The following is a 19131-nucleotide window of genomic DNA, read 5'->3' as shown; positions in this document are numbered from 1 at the left end:
TTTTCTACACTTCAAATCTTTATTTTTAATAGTTTTTCAGTCTATCTCTCTCCATCTGAATGAGTTGTTCTAAAGGTGGGAAATATGTTTGCAACAGCTGACTCCATATTCATTTTTGGATGCTCATGGACCTACTTCTTAGTGTACTTTTAGCATTTGTATTAAAGGTCCCCTATTATACTGTTTTTCATTATTTTATTATAGGTCTCAGATATATACAAAACATGTCTCTGAAGTGTTTGGCTCCAAATACCAAACACATTATTATAGCATCCCGTACTCCCCTCTGTTTCAGCCCTGTTTCAAAAGTAGCTGATTCTCTGTCTGTTACTTTAGATGAAATAAGGAGCCCCTCCCCACGCCCCTCTGAGAGAGATTTGGTTAAAAAGAAACACAACGGCGCTCTAGGAGGAGATTCAGGTNTGATGTATCGATGGTAAAAACGTTTTAAAAATATACGGGTCGTGCTGCAGCTAGATTTGCCTGTCCTCTGTAAGAAGGTGTCGGCGACTGACATGCAAGCCTTGCATGTCAGTCGCCGACACCTTCTTACAGAGGACAGGCAAATCTAGCTGCAGCACGACCCGTATATTTTTAAAACGTTTTTACCATCGATACATCACACGTCAACTTTGCCTCCTTATTACACTCACCCCTACTTTAGTGGGAACAATGAGTCTGCGTCTTTGATGCACACAGGAATAAACGCAGATCATCCTCTGGCTGCAGCCTTGACTGGCACTTGCTTTAGATCAGAGTCAATGCGGAAAACCCGCACTCACACAGGTAGGTGGAGGTGAAGGGAATGAGCACTTTTACAGCCTTTTTGGCGAGGTGGGGGAACTCGGTCTCCACAGACAGCCAAAAGTGTGCAAGTGTCACGTTATTTTTTTTCTCACAATGCGCCTCCCCTGAAGCTCTCTGGCGCCCCCCAGGGGAGGCGCGCCTCACACTTTGAAAACCGCTGGTTTATAACAAACAAAGAAACACACACAGATGCACATACAATACACGATTGCATACACAAACACATCTGTTCTTGGGCCAAATTTATATCAACATAATTTCAGCATAATTTACCACCCATGATTCCAGTGGATTAATAAACAATTTCTCAGAATAACAAAGGTTTTAGGAGCTATTTAAAGAGCTGTTACTGACATACAGAAGAGTGCTTACAGTGTGCCAAACTCTGCCAAACTGTGTGCTCGTACCGCGGCAGGGGAAATGGCACTTACCCACCATAACAGATGTCTGGGTTCAAAAGGGCAGCTGGTGACACCATATGTCACAGAGGCACATGTCTGTCCACATATTTTTCTGAGCATAAATAAGAGTTAGCAGTATAAGGCCTGCAGTGCATCACAAATAGCCATTCTCAATTGAGTTAAAATAGAGATCAACAGCAATGCAAAAATTATAACACTTGCCATACTAACATGGTGCTGTAAGACAGATGTATCATTTACCATACTACATTTAAGCATGATAAAATGTACACATAGACACTTATAAATTGCAAATCAGTAGTTATTATTATTATTTTACTGAAACTAAATCTTTCAACATGCTGATGATGCCAAAGCAAAAGTAGTTTGACAAGCAAACTCATTGAGATACATTGTTTGGGAACATCCTCTGTGGACCATGAATATTGATTCATAAATTAGGTCAAAATCAATAAACCTTTATTTGTTTTTAAGATACTTCAATCTTGCTTGAGGTCGTGGTCCAACCAACTAGAGCTGGATCGAATTCCGGTTTTACCAGTCAGGCCACGTGTATAGTTGAGACTATATAAAACACATTGCTGCGATAAAGTGGTCTCTCAATATGTTTTATAGTGTGTGCCAGTTTTATGATAAATAGAACGGAGTTCTTTAGCTTGCAAAATGAAAAGGTAGGTCAATTCAGTGCTTTGTAGGGGGTTATCCTGACAGAATATTCTACTATGTTCAGTTTCCAAGGTTAAAACCAATTTATGTTTGCAACCTGTAGATCCAATTATCATAGTAATGAATATGATTTCTGAAAGGCAACCCTAATATAGCTTAGCTCTCCATGCCATCAAACTAAACTGCTGTGCCCAAAACAATTACAAATACAGAGAAGAGCTGTTCTATTTTGTCTGGCGTGACAGGGTTTTATTTAATTTAAATGAGCAGGGCTACTTTATTATAGCAACATTGTGGCATCATTTTGAATTCTAGTTCTTCTAAATAGTTTGACAGCTGAAAATAATTAATTACTGTTCATTGCAATAAATGAATATGTCAACTACCTACATTAACCTGTTAAGCCCTGAGCCTATTTTTCAGGTCTCAGGCTCGAACATGACATTCCCAGAACAAATGACTATAACTTCACTTCTAAAAGGCGTAAATTAATAATCTTTTTTCTCAAAGCAATGATAATCCTGTGAGTTGGATGTAGAAGAGTCAGAATAAATATAAAATTGTTTTATTTTAAAGTAAATTCAGATTGAACATGTAAATTGAAAATGTAAATTATAGTGTCCGTCCAAAAACAAAAAATATTACTTATAGTGAAAACCACCCTTGAATGATGGGATAGTAAACTAAAAGCTATAGGAATCCAAACTATAACATATAATAAGTACCCTGTAACAAGATTGATGCAAATGTGAAATTTGACCTTTTAGAGAGATTTAGAAAAAGAAAAACACTTCTGGGGTCATTTGGGCAGATTTTCCATATCTCTGGAACCCATCGGTCGATTTTGATGATTGACATCTCTTTTTAACCATTAGAGCCAATAGAATTGAATGAAAGTTCCTAAAATCCATCTAAACATTACCCATTTGTGAATAGAGTGATGCGCAGTGAAGGATTATTTGAAGTATTAAAGTAACGTGTTATGGCAGGAAAGTTAAATCTGGTATATTCATTTTAATGTCACCTTATATATATTCATGTGTGTTAAATTTGAAGGGACAAAGTNGTACAAAAAAAAAAAATTACTTATAGTGAAAACCAGCCTTGAATGATGGGATAGTAGACTAAAAGCTTTAGGAATCCAAACTATAACATATAATAAGTACCCTGTAACAAGATTGATGCAAAACAAGTGATATTTGACCTTTTTAGAGAGATTACAGTAGAAAAGAAAAAAACACTTATGGGGTCATTTTTTCCATATTTCTGGAACCCCTCGGTCGATTTTGATGATTGACACCTCTTTTGAACCGTTAGAGCCAATAGAATCGAGGGGAAGTTCCTCAAATCCACCTAAACATTACCATTGGTGAATAGAGTGATGCGCAGCCAGATGGCCCAAAACCGGAAGCTGGGTTGTAGCTCTCATACACTCTATATGAAATCTCAGTTTTTCACAAAAATGTTATGATGGATTATCAGTAATCATTTCAGAGTGACACAGACACATTGGATTAAAATTCAGCAGCGTGTTTATCTTTGGAATGCCATTGAACACAACTTTTGATCAGAAAACACCAAAGGTAAGACGTATTTGCCGTTTTGGCTCCTTAAAGCTACATTGTGTCTTGTCTGGGTTTGCCTTCGCTGCCTGAGTTTTGGTCGCGCAGTGATGATACTTATACCTCTAGAATCTGTGGAATCTCAGCTTTAATCTGATATCTTGTTTGTGCAGATCTGATAAGTAATAAAATATTTCTACCGTGAGTTCTGTGCTCTTGCGTTAGCATTTTTTTGCTCATTGCTAATTCAGAGGCTTAGTATTACCCTTGTGTTTCATTTAGCTAAAAATGGTTCCTATCGTCAGTTAGCTGAGTTTCTTACCATTAAGTGGGTATGATACATTAATAGGTTGTTAAATGTTAAGAAGCCCTGAGACACAGTTTCGTGAATATTGTTGTTTTTTGCCCCCGCGGGCTTAACAGGTTAAAGCAGTCATTGAGGTTGAAATAAGGGCCAATATTATGAATTATCAGAACATCTCTCTTATGTTATAGTTCTTTTCACTGCTAATCAGGTGTAAAGTAAAGTACAAAAAGTAGAAGTGAGCTTATTTTAATAAAGAGGAATCTTACATTGTAGTGGCTTACCCTTCAAACATCAAGCTTACAGTTTAAGAGTGCAGTGGAAAAGAAAATCACGACACAACCTAAAAACAACTTTGGCTCTTGATCCTCAGGCACCTTTTATCTATCAGGCAACGCAAAAGCTGTTTGAAGCAAGCACTCGTCATGGCTACTGCTGTTGCTATGAGACAACTGACAACCCATTTGATGTTCTTTAGCCAAAAGCTGAGACATTTTAACTTTAAGCGCAGAGTGCAAGAAGTGTTCTCTGAGCCGCAGCAGGATGCTCATCAGCATGTCTTTCCCTTTGAAAACACAATATGAAGGAGCCAGTGGTCTGAACACAATCTGATGAAGCTTTAGCCATTTTCTTGTCACTTTTTCTCACTTTAGGTAACCTAGCAACGTGCATTCATCCCTGAATCTCTGCATGTCTGTGCATTAACAACAGTCAGTTTCCTATGAGCAGCTCGAGCTGAATTTAGTTGTTACTTTGTAGCTCGCAATGATTCATATAAATATATTCATACTACTACACATCCTGGGAGCAATTGTTCTTAATTGTACTACCATCATGAGTACATTACTGAGCAACAGTAGTTGATAATGCATAACAGCAGTTTGTAGTGATGTGATGGTCTTCTTAAGTAAAATAACCAGATTAAATGTAATATGGAGTGTGTAGTCATCATAACCTAACTGAGGACGTTTCAGTCCTTTGTAATTTCTTCTATGTGGTGGGCCTCTTTCCGATAATTTAGCATAATCACTCACTACAGTTATTGAGACGTGCAGTTTTGTATGTTAAATGACCCGTTGACCTAGTCTGTGGGCTACCGACAAAACTTAAGCAACACAAACTAGATACAAAGGTTGAAATGTTCTCTCGAGTTTTTGTGAACAGCCACAGCTTAAACAATTATTGATCGCTGTATGAGCATCAACAGCAGAACGAAAAGTAACTGTTTGTGTTAGACCATGGGATCAATTTCTATTTCTTCAGAGAGCGTGCAGAACAGATTCAGCTCAAGGACATGATTAGCCTAGCTTTGCACAAAGATAGGCAACGGGGGGAAACATTATTACAAATCTGTTCTAAATTCTAAGAAATGTGTCTTAATAACAACTTGTCTTGAACTTGGGTGTATGGTTAGTTGTATTCCTATTTGCCTGGTTGGATGGTTTATCACACAGTTGAACTTGTGTCTGTTTTTGTTTTTGTGCCACACACACATAGGTGTAAAGTACACATGATGCTCTCTTTTCTATGAGCCTACTCTTGTTGACAGAGGAGTTGAGGTAATAAGAGAAAAAAAGCACAAAGACTCCTGCAGTGTTCAGATAATGTTGTCATTTCTTTATGTGAGGCTAGAAAAACGTTGAAGACATAAAAAGCAAAATACCCTTCTCTACCATTAGGTTCGTAAACAGCTCATACACTCTTCTGCTCCAAACCACTGAGGCAAAACCACCTGCAAAGCAGCTACATACGATTAACTGCAAGGCAAAGTCCTCAGGTTTTCCTTTTTTCTGGCACACTCAACGATTAATTTCCCAACTACATACCTCACAAATATCACATCCACCAGATACCCAGGTATCAGACTGAGTTTTAGAGCTACTGATCCTGACAAAGGAAGAAGTATAGACTTGGTACATCTAAAGACAGAGTATCAATATCTGAACTGCACTGAAATGAAGATAAAATAAAAACTACTCCGATTGCTAGTGAAGAAACATGACGGTTTAAAGCAAACATTTAATGTATTCATGCGTAAAACATACAATTAATATGCACTCTCCTGACAATTGCAAAGGAGTCCATTGCCTATTTGTATGGATTTTCTAATATTAAAACTGGCAGATAAGCGCTAACTTTGGTGGGAAAATTAAAGGTCATGTTTTCAAATGAAGTCGGGGGTAGGGTAATCAATTCTGATTACTGATAATTATTGTTCCATGAAAATAAATTATCCATCTATCTAAAAAACATGGGAAAGAGCAATGCCGCTTAGAGGAGCGTAAAAAGAGAGTTATGACAGAAAGAGAGTTATGACATGACGGCTCCAGTGGAGCTGCTCCGTGGCAACAAAAAGCAGAGTACCCATGTGCGAAGGTTAGTGTGAACTAGTAAATTGCTGGAAAAGAGCAAACATGCTGACAACTTTAAAAAGGTCAAGAGAAGGATTTTCAAAGACATTTACGAAACCTTTAAGATCGTGACAAAACCTGTCCATCTGACGAAGTCGTGACATCGTTCTCTCAAGATGTGCAAACAGCAACACTACTAAATGTTGTAAAAAGTACAGCATGTCAACAACATGTGGATACAGTTCAGAGTGAGTTCAGACTGACATTAGTTCTCCTTATTGGTCGCAAGCGAGACATCAGTCGGAACTAACTCAAACCAAAAGATGTGTTATATGAGTGCCTGTATGCTGACTTACTGGTCTATTTGCTCGTAGTACAATAATTAAATGTGGTGATACAGCTGAAGGCTCACAAGTGATGTATGACAGATTCCTGTCACCAGGCAGGGAGAGAAAGAGAGATTCCAGACCTTTGAATTTAACTGAATCCAAGAGAGCGGACAAAAGGAATGCAGTCAGTAAATTGGTAACGTCAGGGAGACAAAGATTGGGTATGATTATCCGGCGCTCATTCATTACTGGTCTGTCATTATAGGGACAGAGAGTGATTGGATCGCCCCTTTAATAATACTGGACCTGTGCATGTCTGTCGGATTTAATAAATAAAAACAATGATGTTCTGAATCGGTGGTCACCAACGGCTCTGGCATCCTAATCATTTTCACTTTGGTTTGGATAGTTTTGCATTTATTCCCCAATGACTAACATAACACGCCCCCACGTTTTTCCAATGCATGTCAAACAGGTAATACTCTTTTTCTTCATCTATCTTTGTGAAAACCCTCATCCGAAGAAGCCCCTTGTGTCTGGGAACGCGTGGCCACCAATGACAGTCTAGTCTGTGTTTAATGTGGTATTTATGGGTTTGTAAAAAGCAACTGCTGGGCTTTCAAAGCTGAGTTCAGCTTTTCAGATTTCCCCGCTTGCATGGATCTCTTTGAGTCTCAGGTGTTGTCGTGCATGAAAAGGTTTTATTGCGGTGTAATTTAGGAAATAAAATTGCCTTTAAATAGGGCTCCCGAAGCCTTACCTGCTCCAAGAAACAACATAGCTTATAAGTCCTAATACAGTAAATCAAATGTCTTTCCTCCAACACAAATATCAGGACATATTTTCTCAATCTCTGTATGACAAATACATACAAACAGTGTATTAAGATAAGGGGGAAAACATAATTCCTGACAGAGAAATTGTATAGATGGTGCCATAATCAGGTGTGAAATCACTCTGGTTTTCTTTCTGTGGAAATTGAGTGTGTGATCTTCTCTCAACTCACAGGGCCACTTCTGTTTTACACAAAACCAATACCACTAATCGCAGGGCTTTTAACACTTCCTGTGTTGGTACTGTGAGGAAATGATAACTGGTCGGCTCCCGTAGGGAAGGTGTCTCCCAGGGAAGTAAGGATTTCACATTTTTCTTCTTCTCCCAAAGTGGCCTTTTAGTCTTTTCCAACATCCTTTCCCCGTGAACTCTGTTTTATTCCCTCGTCTTGTCGATCAGTCATTGCCTAACCATCCTTATGCCAGCTTCTCCATCTCTACTCCTCTGTGTGCATCAGGTCTCATAAGAACAATAATGTGAATAATAATATGTTAAGATAAATAGGCAAAAGGAAAATTATGCAATAAATGGTAAAGTCAAGTAAAAATGATGCAATGTAGAATACTCCAACATTTTCCTCTGGGTGTACTTACTAATTATTCATTTCTATTCAACGATGCAAAATGTGGGGTAAAAATATTCACTTGACAGTTGGTAACTAAGCTAGCAGGCCTGCTGATATCTAGTCCTGTTTGTGGCAGCAGGCTGGCAGAAAGCAAACAGTAGATCTGGTGTTGCACATGGACTCCTTGGAGAATCATACCATGTTTGCATGGAAAAACAAACACACACGCTAGAAATAAAAATGAGCTCTGCTGTTTCAAATAAATAAATTTCCATTTTGTATTCATTGGAAGTCAAATTATTTTTTAAAGGTTAAATGGACTGTATCACACATTGAGTATTGATTTAGTGCTTATTAAATAGATTTAAAAAGAGGGGCAAGTGTGACCAATCAATAAAAGAAGACTAGTTATCTGCTCATCAACATCAGGCTGCTATCTTACCATCAATTATATTGAAATAGGCTATTTTGTTTGTAAGTAAAGCACGGGTAGCAAACACTTTCTATTGTTTTATTTCTATTGTCTCTGCGTTGTACAAAAGCTTCGAGGCACTTAGGTGAAGGTGTTGGCAGCGGGGTTGCTATAGAGACAGCTATATCTGTGAATCACTATCATAGTAATGCAAAAGGATTCCCGTAAAGGTACAGGGAGTTAACGTAGTGTAGTGCATCCAGGTTTCAAAAGAGGCTTTCTGAAGGAGTTTATCCAAATGCCATCCTTTACCTATGTTAAATAAGAGTACTGTCACATATTGTTCATTACAATAATGTGGTGTAATCAATGAGAGGAAGCCGATAAAGACAATTAAAGCAGACAAAAAGAAGAAAAATGAATAAAACTGTAGTGTCTAGCTTTGAGGATAAACAGCACTTAATGAAGTATGTAAATGTGTTGGACTGGACTGCTAGCCTCAAAGATTGCTTTATTTCAGTCTTGGAGTTTGTCTGCGGTCCAGGAAGTAAACCAGGTCAGTGTTGTACCGGTAATACCAACGCAGGGCTTCAATTAAAGCTGCATGATCAACTGAAGCAAAGGCTCCAGTTCACAGTGGGTCGGAAACAATATGAGCCTGGGTCTGTAAAGTTACTGTTACTGGAGATGGTGGATAAGTGCATTTCTAGTTTTACTCATAGGTCTCATCTGTACTTTGTGTACAATGTTAATGCTATTGTTAGCATGCTTACATGCTGCTTATCTGCCGATGATAAGAATTTGATTCGTATTACTTTATTTAAGAATGAATGATGCCTCTTTCCTCCAATGTAATGTTTGCTATGAGTCCTACATTACTACACATTAATGTAGGCATTTGACTCTGAATCCCTAATTCCTTCTCCAGCGCTCTAACCTTCACTGATCATTCAAGGTTTCTCCCTGCAGGCCCTCATAAGCAGAATGTTTCTCCACTAACCCTCTCCTTTCATTCCTACATTGCTTAACACATGTGATGTCCACAGAACTGACACCACTCACCAGACACATCTTTCTGATTTCACAACTGTCTTTACACCTTGTCTTCTTCACCTCTAATAATCTCTCCTTTCTTTATTTGTCTCTGCTCCTCCTGTGTGTCACTCTTCTAGCTGACACACTTTGATCTGTGATCACTCGCACATCTCACTGCTGCCTCCGTTTCATTGTTTGTATTTTGTGGTTTATTTATCTTTTCAGCTGCTATCTACTATGGCCTTTTTCCGTTTTACTCACTCTTGCTTTATTCATTCCCTCTTTTTGTCAGTATGTATCTTTCACTAGAGAGTAGCTTCCCTTCTGGGGCTTCCCGTTTTCTACATGTTCTTTTCTTGTGTGATTGCCAGTAACCCCTCTGCTATTCCTCTTTTTTATGTGTTATGTTATTCTTTGCTTCTTTTTCCCGTTTCTCCATTCATCTCTGCTGATAAATATTTGATTACGAGTGTGCTGACATGACACCACTGTTCCATACTGGAGCAGGGGGGGTTCAGATCTCAAAGCAGAGGATGAAGAAAGAGACATGAGGCACTTTCAAACATACATCATCATACATCAGCCTTTTCTGTGTCATAATTGTTTTGGGCCGTATTAGATCAGCCATAGCATTTGGCAGATTAAGTGAAGAAAAGTAGGCCCACAGAACATAGTTCATCCATCCAACAATGACATTACACTTGGGAAGAAAATGGATTGATGTTGATGTTTTGCAGAAGCTATTTTGTAACTGCTGTAAATTAGCCATTTAAAAGAATCAGCCCTTTTTCTTTGGATAATGGCACGGGTGCAGAGACAAACAGCTGTCTCCATTTTAGGGGGAAATTGTCTTGAGTTTGCATTTTAAATGATCAATTATAAAACAAAAAAAGCTTGAGTTGGAATCATATAAAATCAGGGTGGGGGAGTTAAAGACTAAGAAAAAATATCAAAGGGAGACATTAAAGGGAGGCATGAAAAGCAGAGCATTGTGCCTGCAGCTAGCAGCTAAAATAAGCTAAAGAACTAACCCACTGACCCACATATCCAACACCCAGCAGTTAGTTAGAAACTCTGAGCGCTATCTTGCTAACAAACCAGGCTGCCACCAGTAAGCCGAGTCACTCAGCCCAACCGGAAGATGTATAATTCATACACATGAACACCTGTAATGGAACAGAGTGAAATGTAAGCGCCTGGAACCAAGCAGTGCTGCAGTAATCCTACCCTTCAAGAGATAACTGCCTTTAAAGGATCAGTTCACACAAATCTAATTATTTTCTTAGTGCACATTTTTTGATAAGTGAATACACTGAAGGTTAATGGAATTCCACAAAAGATAGTTATCAACTGTAATCCCTGTGGACTACTTCTTCATAGAGTAATGAAAGCGTCTGAGGGATTAATATCTCAAACCCTCTGCAGATCAAATTAGAAACATCTGCACTTAATATCACTGTATGGGCAACTGAAAGTGTGTTTTCTTTTTGATTTGGTGGAAGCAAAACTTTAACCCATTTTCCTATTTAGAACAAACACTTCAATTATCATGGCGGTAATTAGGATTTATTAATTATTGTTAGATGAATATGCGTCATGCTCCGAGATGCTGATATATTGCGTTAGAGAAAACAACCAATCTAAAAAGATCTCATTCTAGTTATTTAATAGCAGATAAGGAATTATTTTCCAACGATGACATCAACTAACCCAAGCTTTTATTCTGACGCAAGTCTGTTGGAAGAAAAACATATGCTATGGTATGAAAATATCCTTATAGATTTAATGCTACACAACTTTTAAGGGGTGACAGCATGCTAACATAACTTACTGTACCTGTTCTGATACAAGTGTACAGTATGTGCTCTACAGGTGAAAAACTAAATGACCTAAACAGCTGCAGGTCAGGGGGAAAGAATGTGGTCACTTCTCGTTGACAGATCTGCTGGAATGTGAAGCATGATTAAGCTAGCGTTTGTGATTTTAACTATGAACTATGAATGAATCCCTGCCAACAGAAACCCAGAGTTAGTATTTGTGTCTGCATGCTGCAAATGTCACATTTCTTTAAGCGGGGTTTAAAGTATAGGCTTTATGGTGTGTGTGGCATTTTTCACACAGTGCGGTTACATGAGTGATGGTTAAAGCGATGGTGCATAGATGTGGTTGTGTCGCAATGCAGTTTTAAACTTCTTAGAAAATATGACAATGTTCCTTCTCGTTTCACTTCCTTGTTGGCATCATCCAACATAACTGCACAACTCTGCTAGCTCTCTACTTTCTGTCCTTATTGTTCACACCCTCCCTCTCACTGCCTTTGTATTCTGGCTCCATCCTTCTCCTGAAAAAACTTCAATGTGGTACTATCTACTTTTAGGATGCTATCCTGGCTTTTATATTCCTACTTTAACTCTGTCTGCTGCTTTTTCTTCTCATTTTGGCACCAACTCCCTTATCTTCTTTTACTCGTCTTTCTCTCTTTTCAAGCAAACTTCTCAAAAATGTTCTCTCTTTTCCTCCCTTACAGTCCCTGACACTGTAATGAGCGGTCTCTTCACCCAGCTAAACTTTCTCAAGGCTGTAACGGATTTGAGTGAATCATATCACGTCTGTTGGATAATGAACCTGTAATGGCATCTTATCAGCAACTGGGGACAAAAAACACACTAAGATTATCTTCACTACAAAGAAATGTAATCCTTCTACTGAAGGTAAAACCAATCCCCCAAATTGGATTTCCAAAGTCTTCACCTGATAACAGTCATCATTACCCAACGGTAGCCTCTAAGGTCTATTCAGGGTGGTGTGTGATAAGGAAGGCAACATTTAACTGCCAGATTTTGAGTTTGGTGGGATGTGTGCCTGAGTACAAAGAGAAGAGAGGAAGCTCAGACAGCTCGTATTGTAGCGAATCAAAGAGCCGCTAATTGGCACAATTTTAGAGACACGATGAGAGAGAATGCAGGGCTGTGTGTGTGTGTGTGTGTGTGTGTGTGTGTGTGTGTGTGTGTGTGTGTGTGTGTGTGTGTGTGTGTGTGTGTGTGTGTGTGTGTGTGTGTGTGTGTGTGCAGCAGATGAAAGTGCCTAAAGCCAGCTAAATGGGTGAGTTACACATGGCGTTCATATCATTCAGCCACTACTATTTAAAATATACACTATTTGGCAAACCGGTATCTGTTCACCTCTCAATAGCTGAGAAGAAATTCTCTAGTCAGAAGCTGGAAGGATGAATAATTGACATCACATTAACAGGATAACGCGGTTTGAACCTCGCTCAGCATGTATTTGCATTAGTGCACATACTTCCCTGAGACCATTTGCTTCTTCCCAAAACTGCCATAAACCTGTGCTGCTGATGGTTATGGGTCTCACCGGTGTGTGTTGTGTTACTGCAGGAATGGGAGCAATGATGTGAGGTGGAACAAAGTGATGATCAACCGCTCGTGGTGCAGCGGGGTCTGAACCAGAGTGATGAGAAGAACCAACAGTGTGGCGAGCAGACTCCGCGTCGATAAATCTCTTTTTAATACCCTGCAGTCATGTTGTTTCCTCTCACAACAATAATTCACAAACAATCCAATAGTCGCTTCTCATGGGGAGGCCTGTTAGATAAAGTAATTACAAAACTAGCCGGAGTATTTGTCATGACCTTACACTCGTAAACATGCAGAGCAGATTTATAGTATGTTGCACTCAATCAGTTTGAAACGCTCACATTTCCCAAATGCTACACTTAGCGATTTCCAAGGAAGAAATCAGCAAAACACAGCTGTAAAAAAAAAAAAGGTTTGCTATCCGACCACATACTGCATTGTCTCTCACACTCCTACACTCGCAGGCAGAAGGTAATTATGACTTCATTCTTTCTATCCGAGTCATCTTCGGGGCAGACAAGCCGATTAAATTCAAAACCGATATTGAAAGAAGCCATTGCACAGACAGTAATCATCCCGTTGGCCCATTCTGAGACAAAGAGAACACCCAGAGGCTATTTACTTCAGCTCTGCAGCTGAAGATATTAATCTGTTCACAGTCTCTGTTTCAGATTCAGAGAAGCGACCAAAACACTAATAATCCAAAAAGACCTCTGAGCTTTGAATGTGGTTATGTCTGAATGTAATGAGAAACCCAAATCATTGTTTCATGTTTGGTGGTCCGAGTGGATTTCCCCTACCTGAGGCTCATCTCTCAAGTAAGCCTTTGTTTTGTCCGTCTGCACTCACACATATGATTTCATTTATTTTGTTTATGAGTTTTACAATGCATAGTTGCATATAATAAAGTATGTTTTTAGGGAAGTATAATTTTAAGGCCTTGTCAAACCACAAAATACTGCAACATAATCCATTCAAAGTCAATTTGTGCACATTTTTTAATGTTTGGCGAATTTAAACCTTATAGGGTAAAAGGGAGCTGGTCAAAACAAACCAGAGCTATAATGTTGCCATGCACTCTTACTCATTAAGTACAAAATGTATCTTACAGTTAAGTATCAAATGCTCCCTGACAGAAATATAACAAATATTTTTCTACTTTTCTGCCCCTCTTAGTCGGTTAGTCTGACTTTTCTTGGTGCTTTGTGCCATGATAACAATGTGCGTTTCAGTAACAGACCTCCCTGCTTTCCTCCTTTTCTCCACCTACTCCCTCCGTTCCTATTCCTAAAGGTCAGGTTGAGTCTTTCAGCCTTCGCTCTCTTCCTTGCATTAAGCTGCTACATTTTTGCAGGCCTCATTTCACAGTGTAAAGCACATACACTTGTGGAAGTGAGGGCTTTGAACACACTTAATATTCTCCATATTCTCTGAGGTGGCCCATCACAGGGACTTGCCGTGAAATTCAGCAGATGGCTCCATAAATGGGAAGTGGCTGAGGTGAAGGGCTTTCAACAGCCCAAGTGTATACTTTGAACTAAGCCTGAGTGTGGGAGATTACCAGACATCACACATACAGTCAGGCAGGACTTAAAGCAGAGGTTGAGACTTTCAAGAGTTAAAACTCAACCAACTGTTTAGTATTTTATTATGATTCATATTAGGCCAGCTACAGTTTAAAGACCAAAGAGATAACATTTTAAGCTGAGATGAGGCCTGTGACTTTTTTTCAGGGGTGCCGAAAACAAGCTTTTGATGTGGTGATGACCCTTAAGAGGAGAAAACTTCTAAGAAATATTTCAAAGAGAAATTTGAGATAACTTTGCTAAGAAAAATCTGATATAACATACTACAAAGAGAGATTGATTTCCTATGAGGTTTGCGCCGGATAATAGACAAAAACACACTCTGTTGTGATATCAAATTGGACCAATGGGGCTCTGCAAACACAGGAGGGGGGAGACAGCAGAATCAGATCATAAACGTGTTTTCATAACACATACTTTCCCTTCTTGGCAAGTGTGTGTAGGTGTCCACGATGTGTGTCTAAGAGCTTTTCTAACAAGCTGTTCAAAGAGTCACTGGTTAGACTGCACTGGGAGGGAAAGCCTGTCTCTTCTCTCATAACACACACATGTAAACAGACACGGAGAGGCAAACCGAAGCGTCGCCTTGGAACAAAATATACCATATTCAAATACCTTAACCCAACATGCCAACTTCCCTTTATGTACTCATCTCCTTCTTCTCACTGAATAACACAACTGTTTTACAGACACAATAACCTATTGATACATTTATAGAGTAGATGTAGTGTTGCTTAAATCAGGATTTATTCATAGCAGAACAAACCCTTGTGGCATAATACTGTTGTTGATGCCTGAGGGTACTATTTTTTAGAAAATATCGGATAATGCTTCCTCAGGTACCTAGTACAAGAGCTGCTCAGTAATATCTGGATAAATCAGTTTGATAGAGGCTCCAATAGGGAAAAGAGAAAATGAAGTTTGCACCCGAAAGGGTCAGCTCTCGTACTTCAAACAGTATTACAATTAACTCAAAACAGAGGACAGCAAAATGTCAATCACCAAAACGTATACGCTCGGTCCAAAACAACGTCTTTAAATACAACACTATAAGAGAAACTTCACACCAACAAATATTACTAATGGCATCAATCAACCAAAGCAAATGTATTGTATATGTACAATTATTGGAAATAAACCTGTCTCTGATTCTTTTCACATTTTGCAATGTCATATTGAAGACTTCTACAAAAACACGGACCATGCATGTAATACTTTGAAAACACATGATAACCAGTTAAAAACCACCGAGTGTTTCTGTAGAGAAACCGGTGTCATCACTCCCTTTAAGATTGCAGAACATGTAGACTTTCTGTCAAACTCTCACTCTGTTTGCTGCCAAAGAAAGTGTGTCAAATATTAAATCTCAGACTTTACAGACTTGCATCACAAACTGAAAGTATTACCACAGCTTGGGAAATAGGGTGACATTGTGTCACAATCAGAGCACCACTGTCACGATCAGTATGAGTGCTTAACCTTAAGGTGTTGTTAGTGTGGAATATGTTACTCACGATCTAAGCCGTTGATGTACTTCATGGCGATCTCACAATGTCCCCACACAGCGCTGACGACAGGATACAGCTTCTTGCCTTTCAGTCCTCGAAATGCGATACCTAGATACTGTCCATCCACCATGAAGCTCAGCGTCCCTTCATCCATGTCCAGAATTACTAGCAGAGAGTCCGGCAAGGTGAACGACTCCTCCGGCTCCAGGAAACAGGGGTAGGAGGGCAGCGTGCTGTGTGCCCTGTTCTTACTGTCGTGGTAGAGCCTGTTGCGTCCCAGATCCCAGCCCCAGGACTCGCAGTCCGACCCCACCAGCGCTGTGTAGCCCACTGAGTGTAAAGGAGCTTCTGAGGTGGCCACCCCAACCACAGCGTGGGTGCCACGCTGCCGGGAGGGCCAGTGGATCCTCCACACGTGGAGACCCCTTGTGTACCCTACCCGCCCCCGGATACAGTCTGTGCTCTGAGCAACCGGGTGGCGGTGAAATATCAGTTTATCATCGTCTTTTATGAAGATGTTGAGCGAGCGATCGTCAGGGTTCCACGCGTGGCGGTGCTGGGTCTCCAGTCCGGCACATGGCATGTCCAGAAGGAGATCCAGCCTGGTAGGTTTGGAGAAATCGGGGCCCCTCAGTTCCGGGTGCTGCCGGCGGTGCGCTGAAGGCCGGTAGGAAGGGGAGCCACCGCTTTCCCCGCGACCGTCTACCGTTTTGATGCCGCCAGAGATCTTCTGCCCCATGGCTGCGGTGGAGAGGTTGACAGAAGGAAGGGGGAAGGGTGGTGTTGGTGCTGCGCTGCGTTGAGCTTGTCGTTACCTCATCAATGCGGTGGAGCTGAGGTGAGAGTTCCTAACGGGAGAGTGGAGGAGGGAGATGAAGGAGGAGGAGGTGATGAATGGAAGATGTTCGCGATCTGGTTTCATGCCACAATTTTCTTCAGAAAGACATGCTGCCACTCCTGTTGAGAAAAGAACAAGAGAAAGAACTTTAAGGCCTGCAACTAACTGGTTTTTGTTGGTTAAGCTTTAAGGACTAGAACAAAAAGAAAGTGATTGAGAGAGTCAAAAAGAGTAACTAAAAGAGAAAGGGAATTAAGCCAGTGGCAAGTGTTGGCAAGACTCCTTGCTTCACAGATATCGTGTGGCTTTGTTTTTGATAGAAAATAAATTGTGAACAGAATAAACAAGCACACACACATTTCCTCTGACTGATCCTGCATCCTCCTCACAAAGTCAAACAGCGATACCAATATACGTTCACAAACATTCCCCAGTTGTGCAACATTACCCAGATTTGAACCAGGCATGCTCTCATTTAGGTGATGTAATTTGAATGGGAATTGCCTCAGTCTGCAAAAATATAAACACCACGGGAGGAAAACAAAAACACCAGGTAATAATGTATCTCCCTTACTGAAGTTAAACAAAGTTGAAAAAGTCAGCTTGACTTACACTTTCCCTCACACTTTGAAGACAGTATAGTATATGATAAACACAGTGATGTCAAATTAGCAAGCCGTTTATGTTCTGTCACATACATGTCCGCTTACACAACAAAACACAAGTTCTAGAGAGCATTAACCACTGATAATCAGGGTTTATTTTTAGGTGTTATTTCCAATTTTACTGTTATGTGTTTCCATTGTGGGCGAGACATTTTAAGTATACGTTTTTTATACAGATTAAGTTTAACTCACTATCTACTTTTGGTTGATTTGGGGTGGTAACAGTTGAATAAAATTGATCATAAGCTCATAAATGTAAACTCTAATTAATGTTATAAAAAGGAACAGATTGTTTGATATTACTTTTAACTGAAGTTAACACATATGTAGAGTCGAATATACAACCAAAATCTCTCAATTTGCTCAATGTGGTTGGGCTTTGAGAAGTAAAAACAAAATATTTAAAACACACACACACACACACACACACACACACACACACACACACACACACACACACACACACACACACACACACACACGTTTGGTTAAAGTGACGTAGTTATCTCTTCCAGGAACAGCAGCTGGTGCTTCCTGTTCACAGGAAAAGAGTCAGTCACACCTCCAGCAGACAGGGAAGTGGATGATGACACAACTTGCTCTCTCTCATGTGCTTCATCTATCCGCAGCTCGTCTTTACCTCACCCTTCACAAGAACTATTTATTTGTATGTCTGAGAGGAACTGACGCACCTTCTGGTAAGAGCGTCTCAGACCTCAAGCGGAGAGTACAAAACATATTTGTGTGTTAACACTTCCCTGCAATCAGATCCCCAAACTTTAATATAGTTTTATAATGTCAAATTATGGTTGGTATACACCTTTCATGAAGTAGTGACTTAAATTGATACTTATTCCAGAAAATTGAAGATTTTCCATTCACTTTGTAGGCATGTGAGAAAAAGTTACATGAAACGTATCAAGTGGTGAGTGATTGATATATAGATGATTATTGTGAGGTTAAGTATTCCTTAATGTCTGGAAAGCTAATAATATTGAACTGAAAATACACCCCAAAAATACAATTATCAAAGAGTAACGGTCATTATTTATTCAAATCAAAAGTACTTCAGAGCTGGTAAGAACATTGTCTTTATTTTTCAAACAAAGATCCCACAAGCGCAGATATTCCGAGCAAACCACCACACCACAAAAGTGTGGTCATGGTGTTAGTCTGTGTGAAATGACACACACACACACACACACACACACACACACACACACACACACACACACACACACACACACACACACACACACACACACACACACACACACACACACACACACACACACACACACACACACACACACACACACACACACACACACACACACACACACACACACCATTTTGTCTGTGTGCTTTTTCCAATTCTCTGTCTGTATTTTCCTCTCTCTCTCTCTCAGTGAATCAGGTCATTGCAGCGTGCAGCCAATGTGTGCTACCACTCAGTTCACTTCTCAGCATGAGAAGTTCAGCGCTCGGACACACACACAGACACACAGCTGCCTCAGTGTGTGTCATCACGGCTGGCAGGTTGGTTCAGGGCGGACGCTGCATGGAAGATTCCAGAGTAATCACTGCCAACTTCAGCCAAAGAAAAACACAATTTAACACTGTACAAACTCTCAGCGTGTGTCTCAGCTGGCACAGCATGTGGATGACAATCTGGTATTTTGGGCTGCCATCAAGGAGGCACTTGACCTCTGACCCTGGTCACCGTTGCGTAGTAACCTCTCAAGAGGCTGGTGATGGGCCGCCGCAGCGTCTGTTGCTGCTAATAGCGGCAACACGCTTCAGCCATCTGTTGTTTACTTTCCCTCCATCTATCTCCATCTCTCTCTGCAGCCAACTCACTTAGGACAAACCT

The 19131-nt window shown here is 40.1% G+C and overlaps 1 protein-coding gene across 3 annotated transcripts in view; it reads right to left on the bottom strand.

Moving 5' to 3' along the window:
• The window catches only part of LOC104944837 (SPRY domain-containing SOCS box protein 4-like), an 87102-nt gene that overhangs the window by 34761 nt on the left and 33210 nt on the right, over window positions 1-19131 (bottom strand). For all 3 annotated transcript variants that reach the window (XM_010770415.1, XM_010770416.1, XM_010770414.1), the window contains exon 2: window positions 15762-16712. In XM_010770415.1, coding sequence (XP_010768717.1) covers window positions 15762-16494 — 733 coding nt within the window. In that variant the 5' untranslated portion in view covers window positions 16495-16712. The remainder of the gene's footprint in view (window positions 1-15761; window positions 16713-19131) is intronic.

This window comes from Notothenia coriiceps, unplaced genomic scaffold (genome assembly GCF_000735185.1).
Source record: "Notothenia coriiceps isolate Sejong01 unplaced genomic scaffold, NC01 NC01_scaffold00008957, whole genome shotgun sequence".
NCBI classification, from domain to species: Eukaryota; Metazoa; Chordata; class Actinopteri; order Perciformes; family Nototheniidae; genus Notothenia; species Notothenia coriiceps.
The sequence above is the reverse complement of the archived record's forward strand: the minus strand, read 5'-3'. Positions and strand labels throughout refer to the sequence as shown.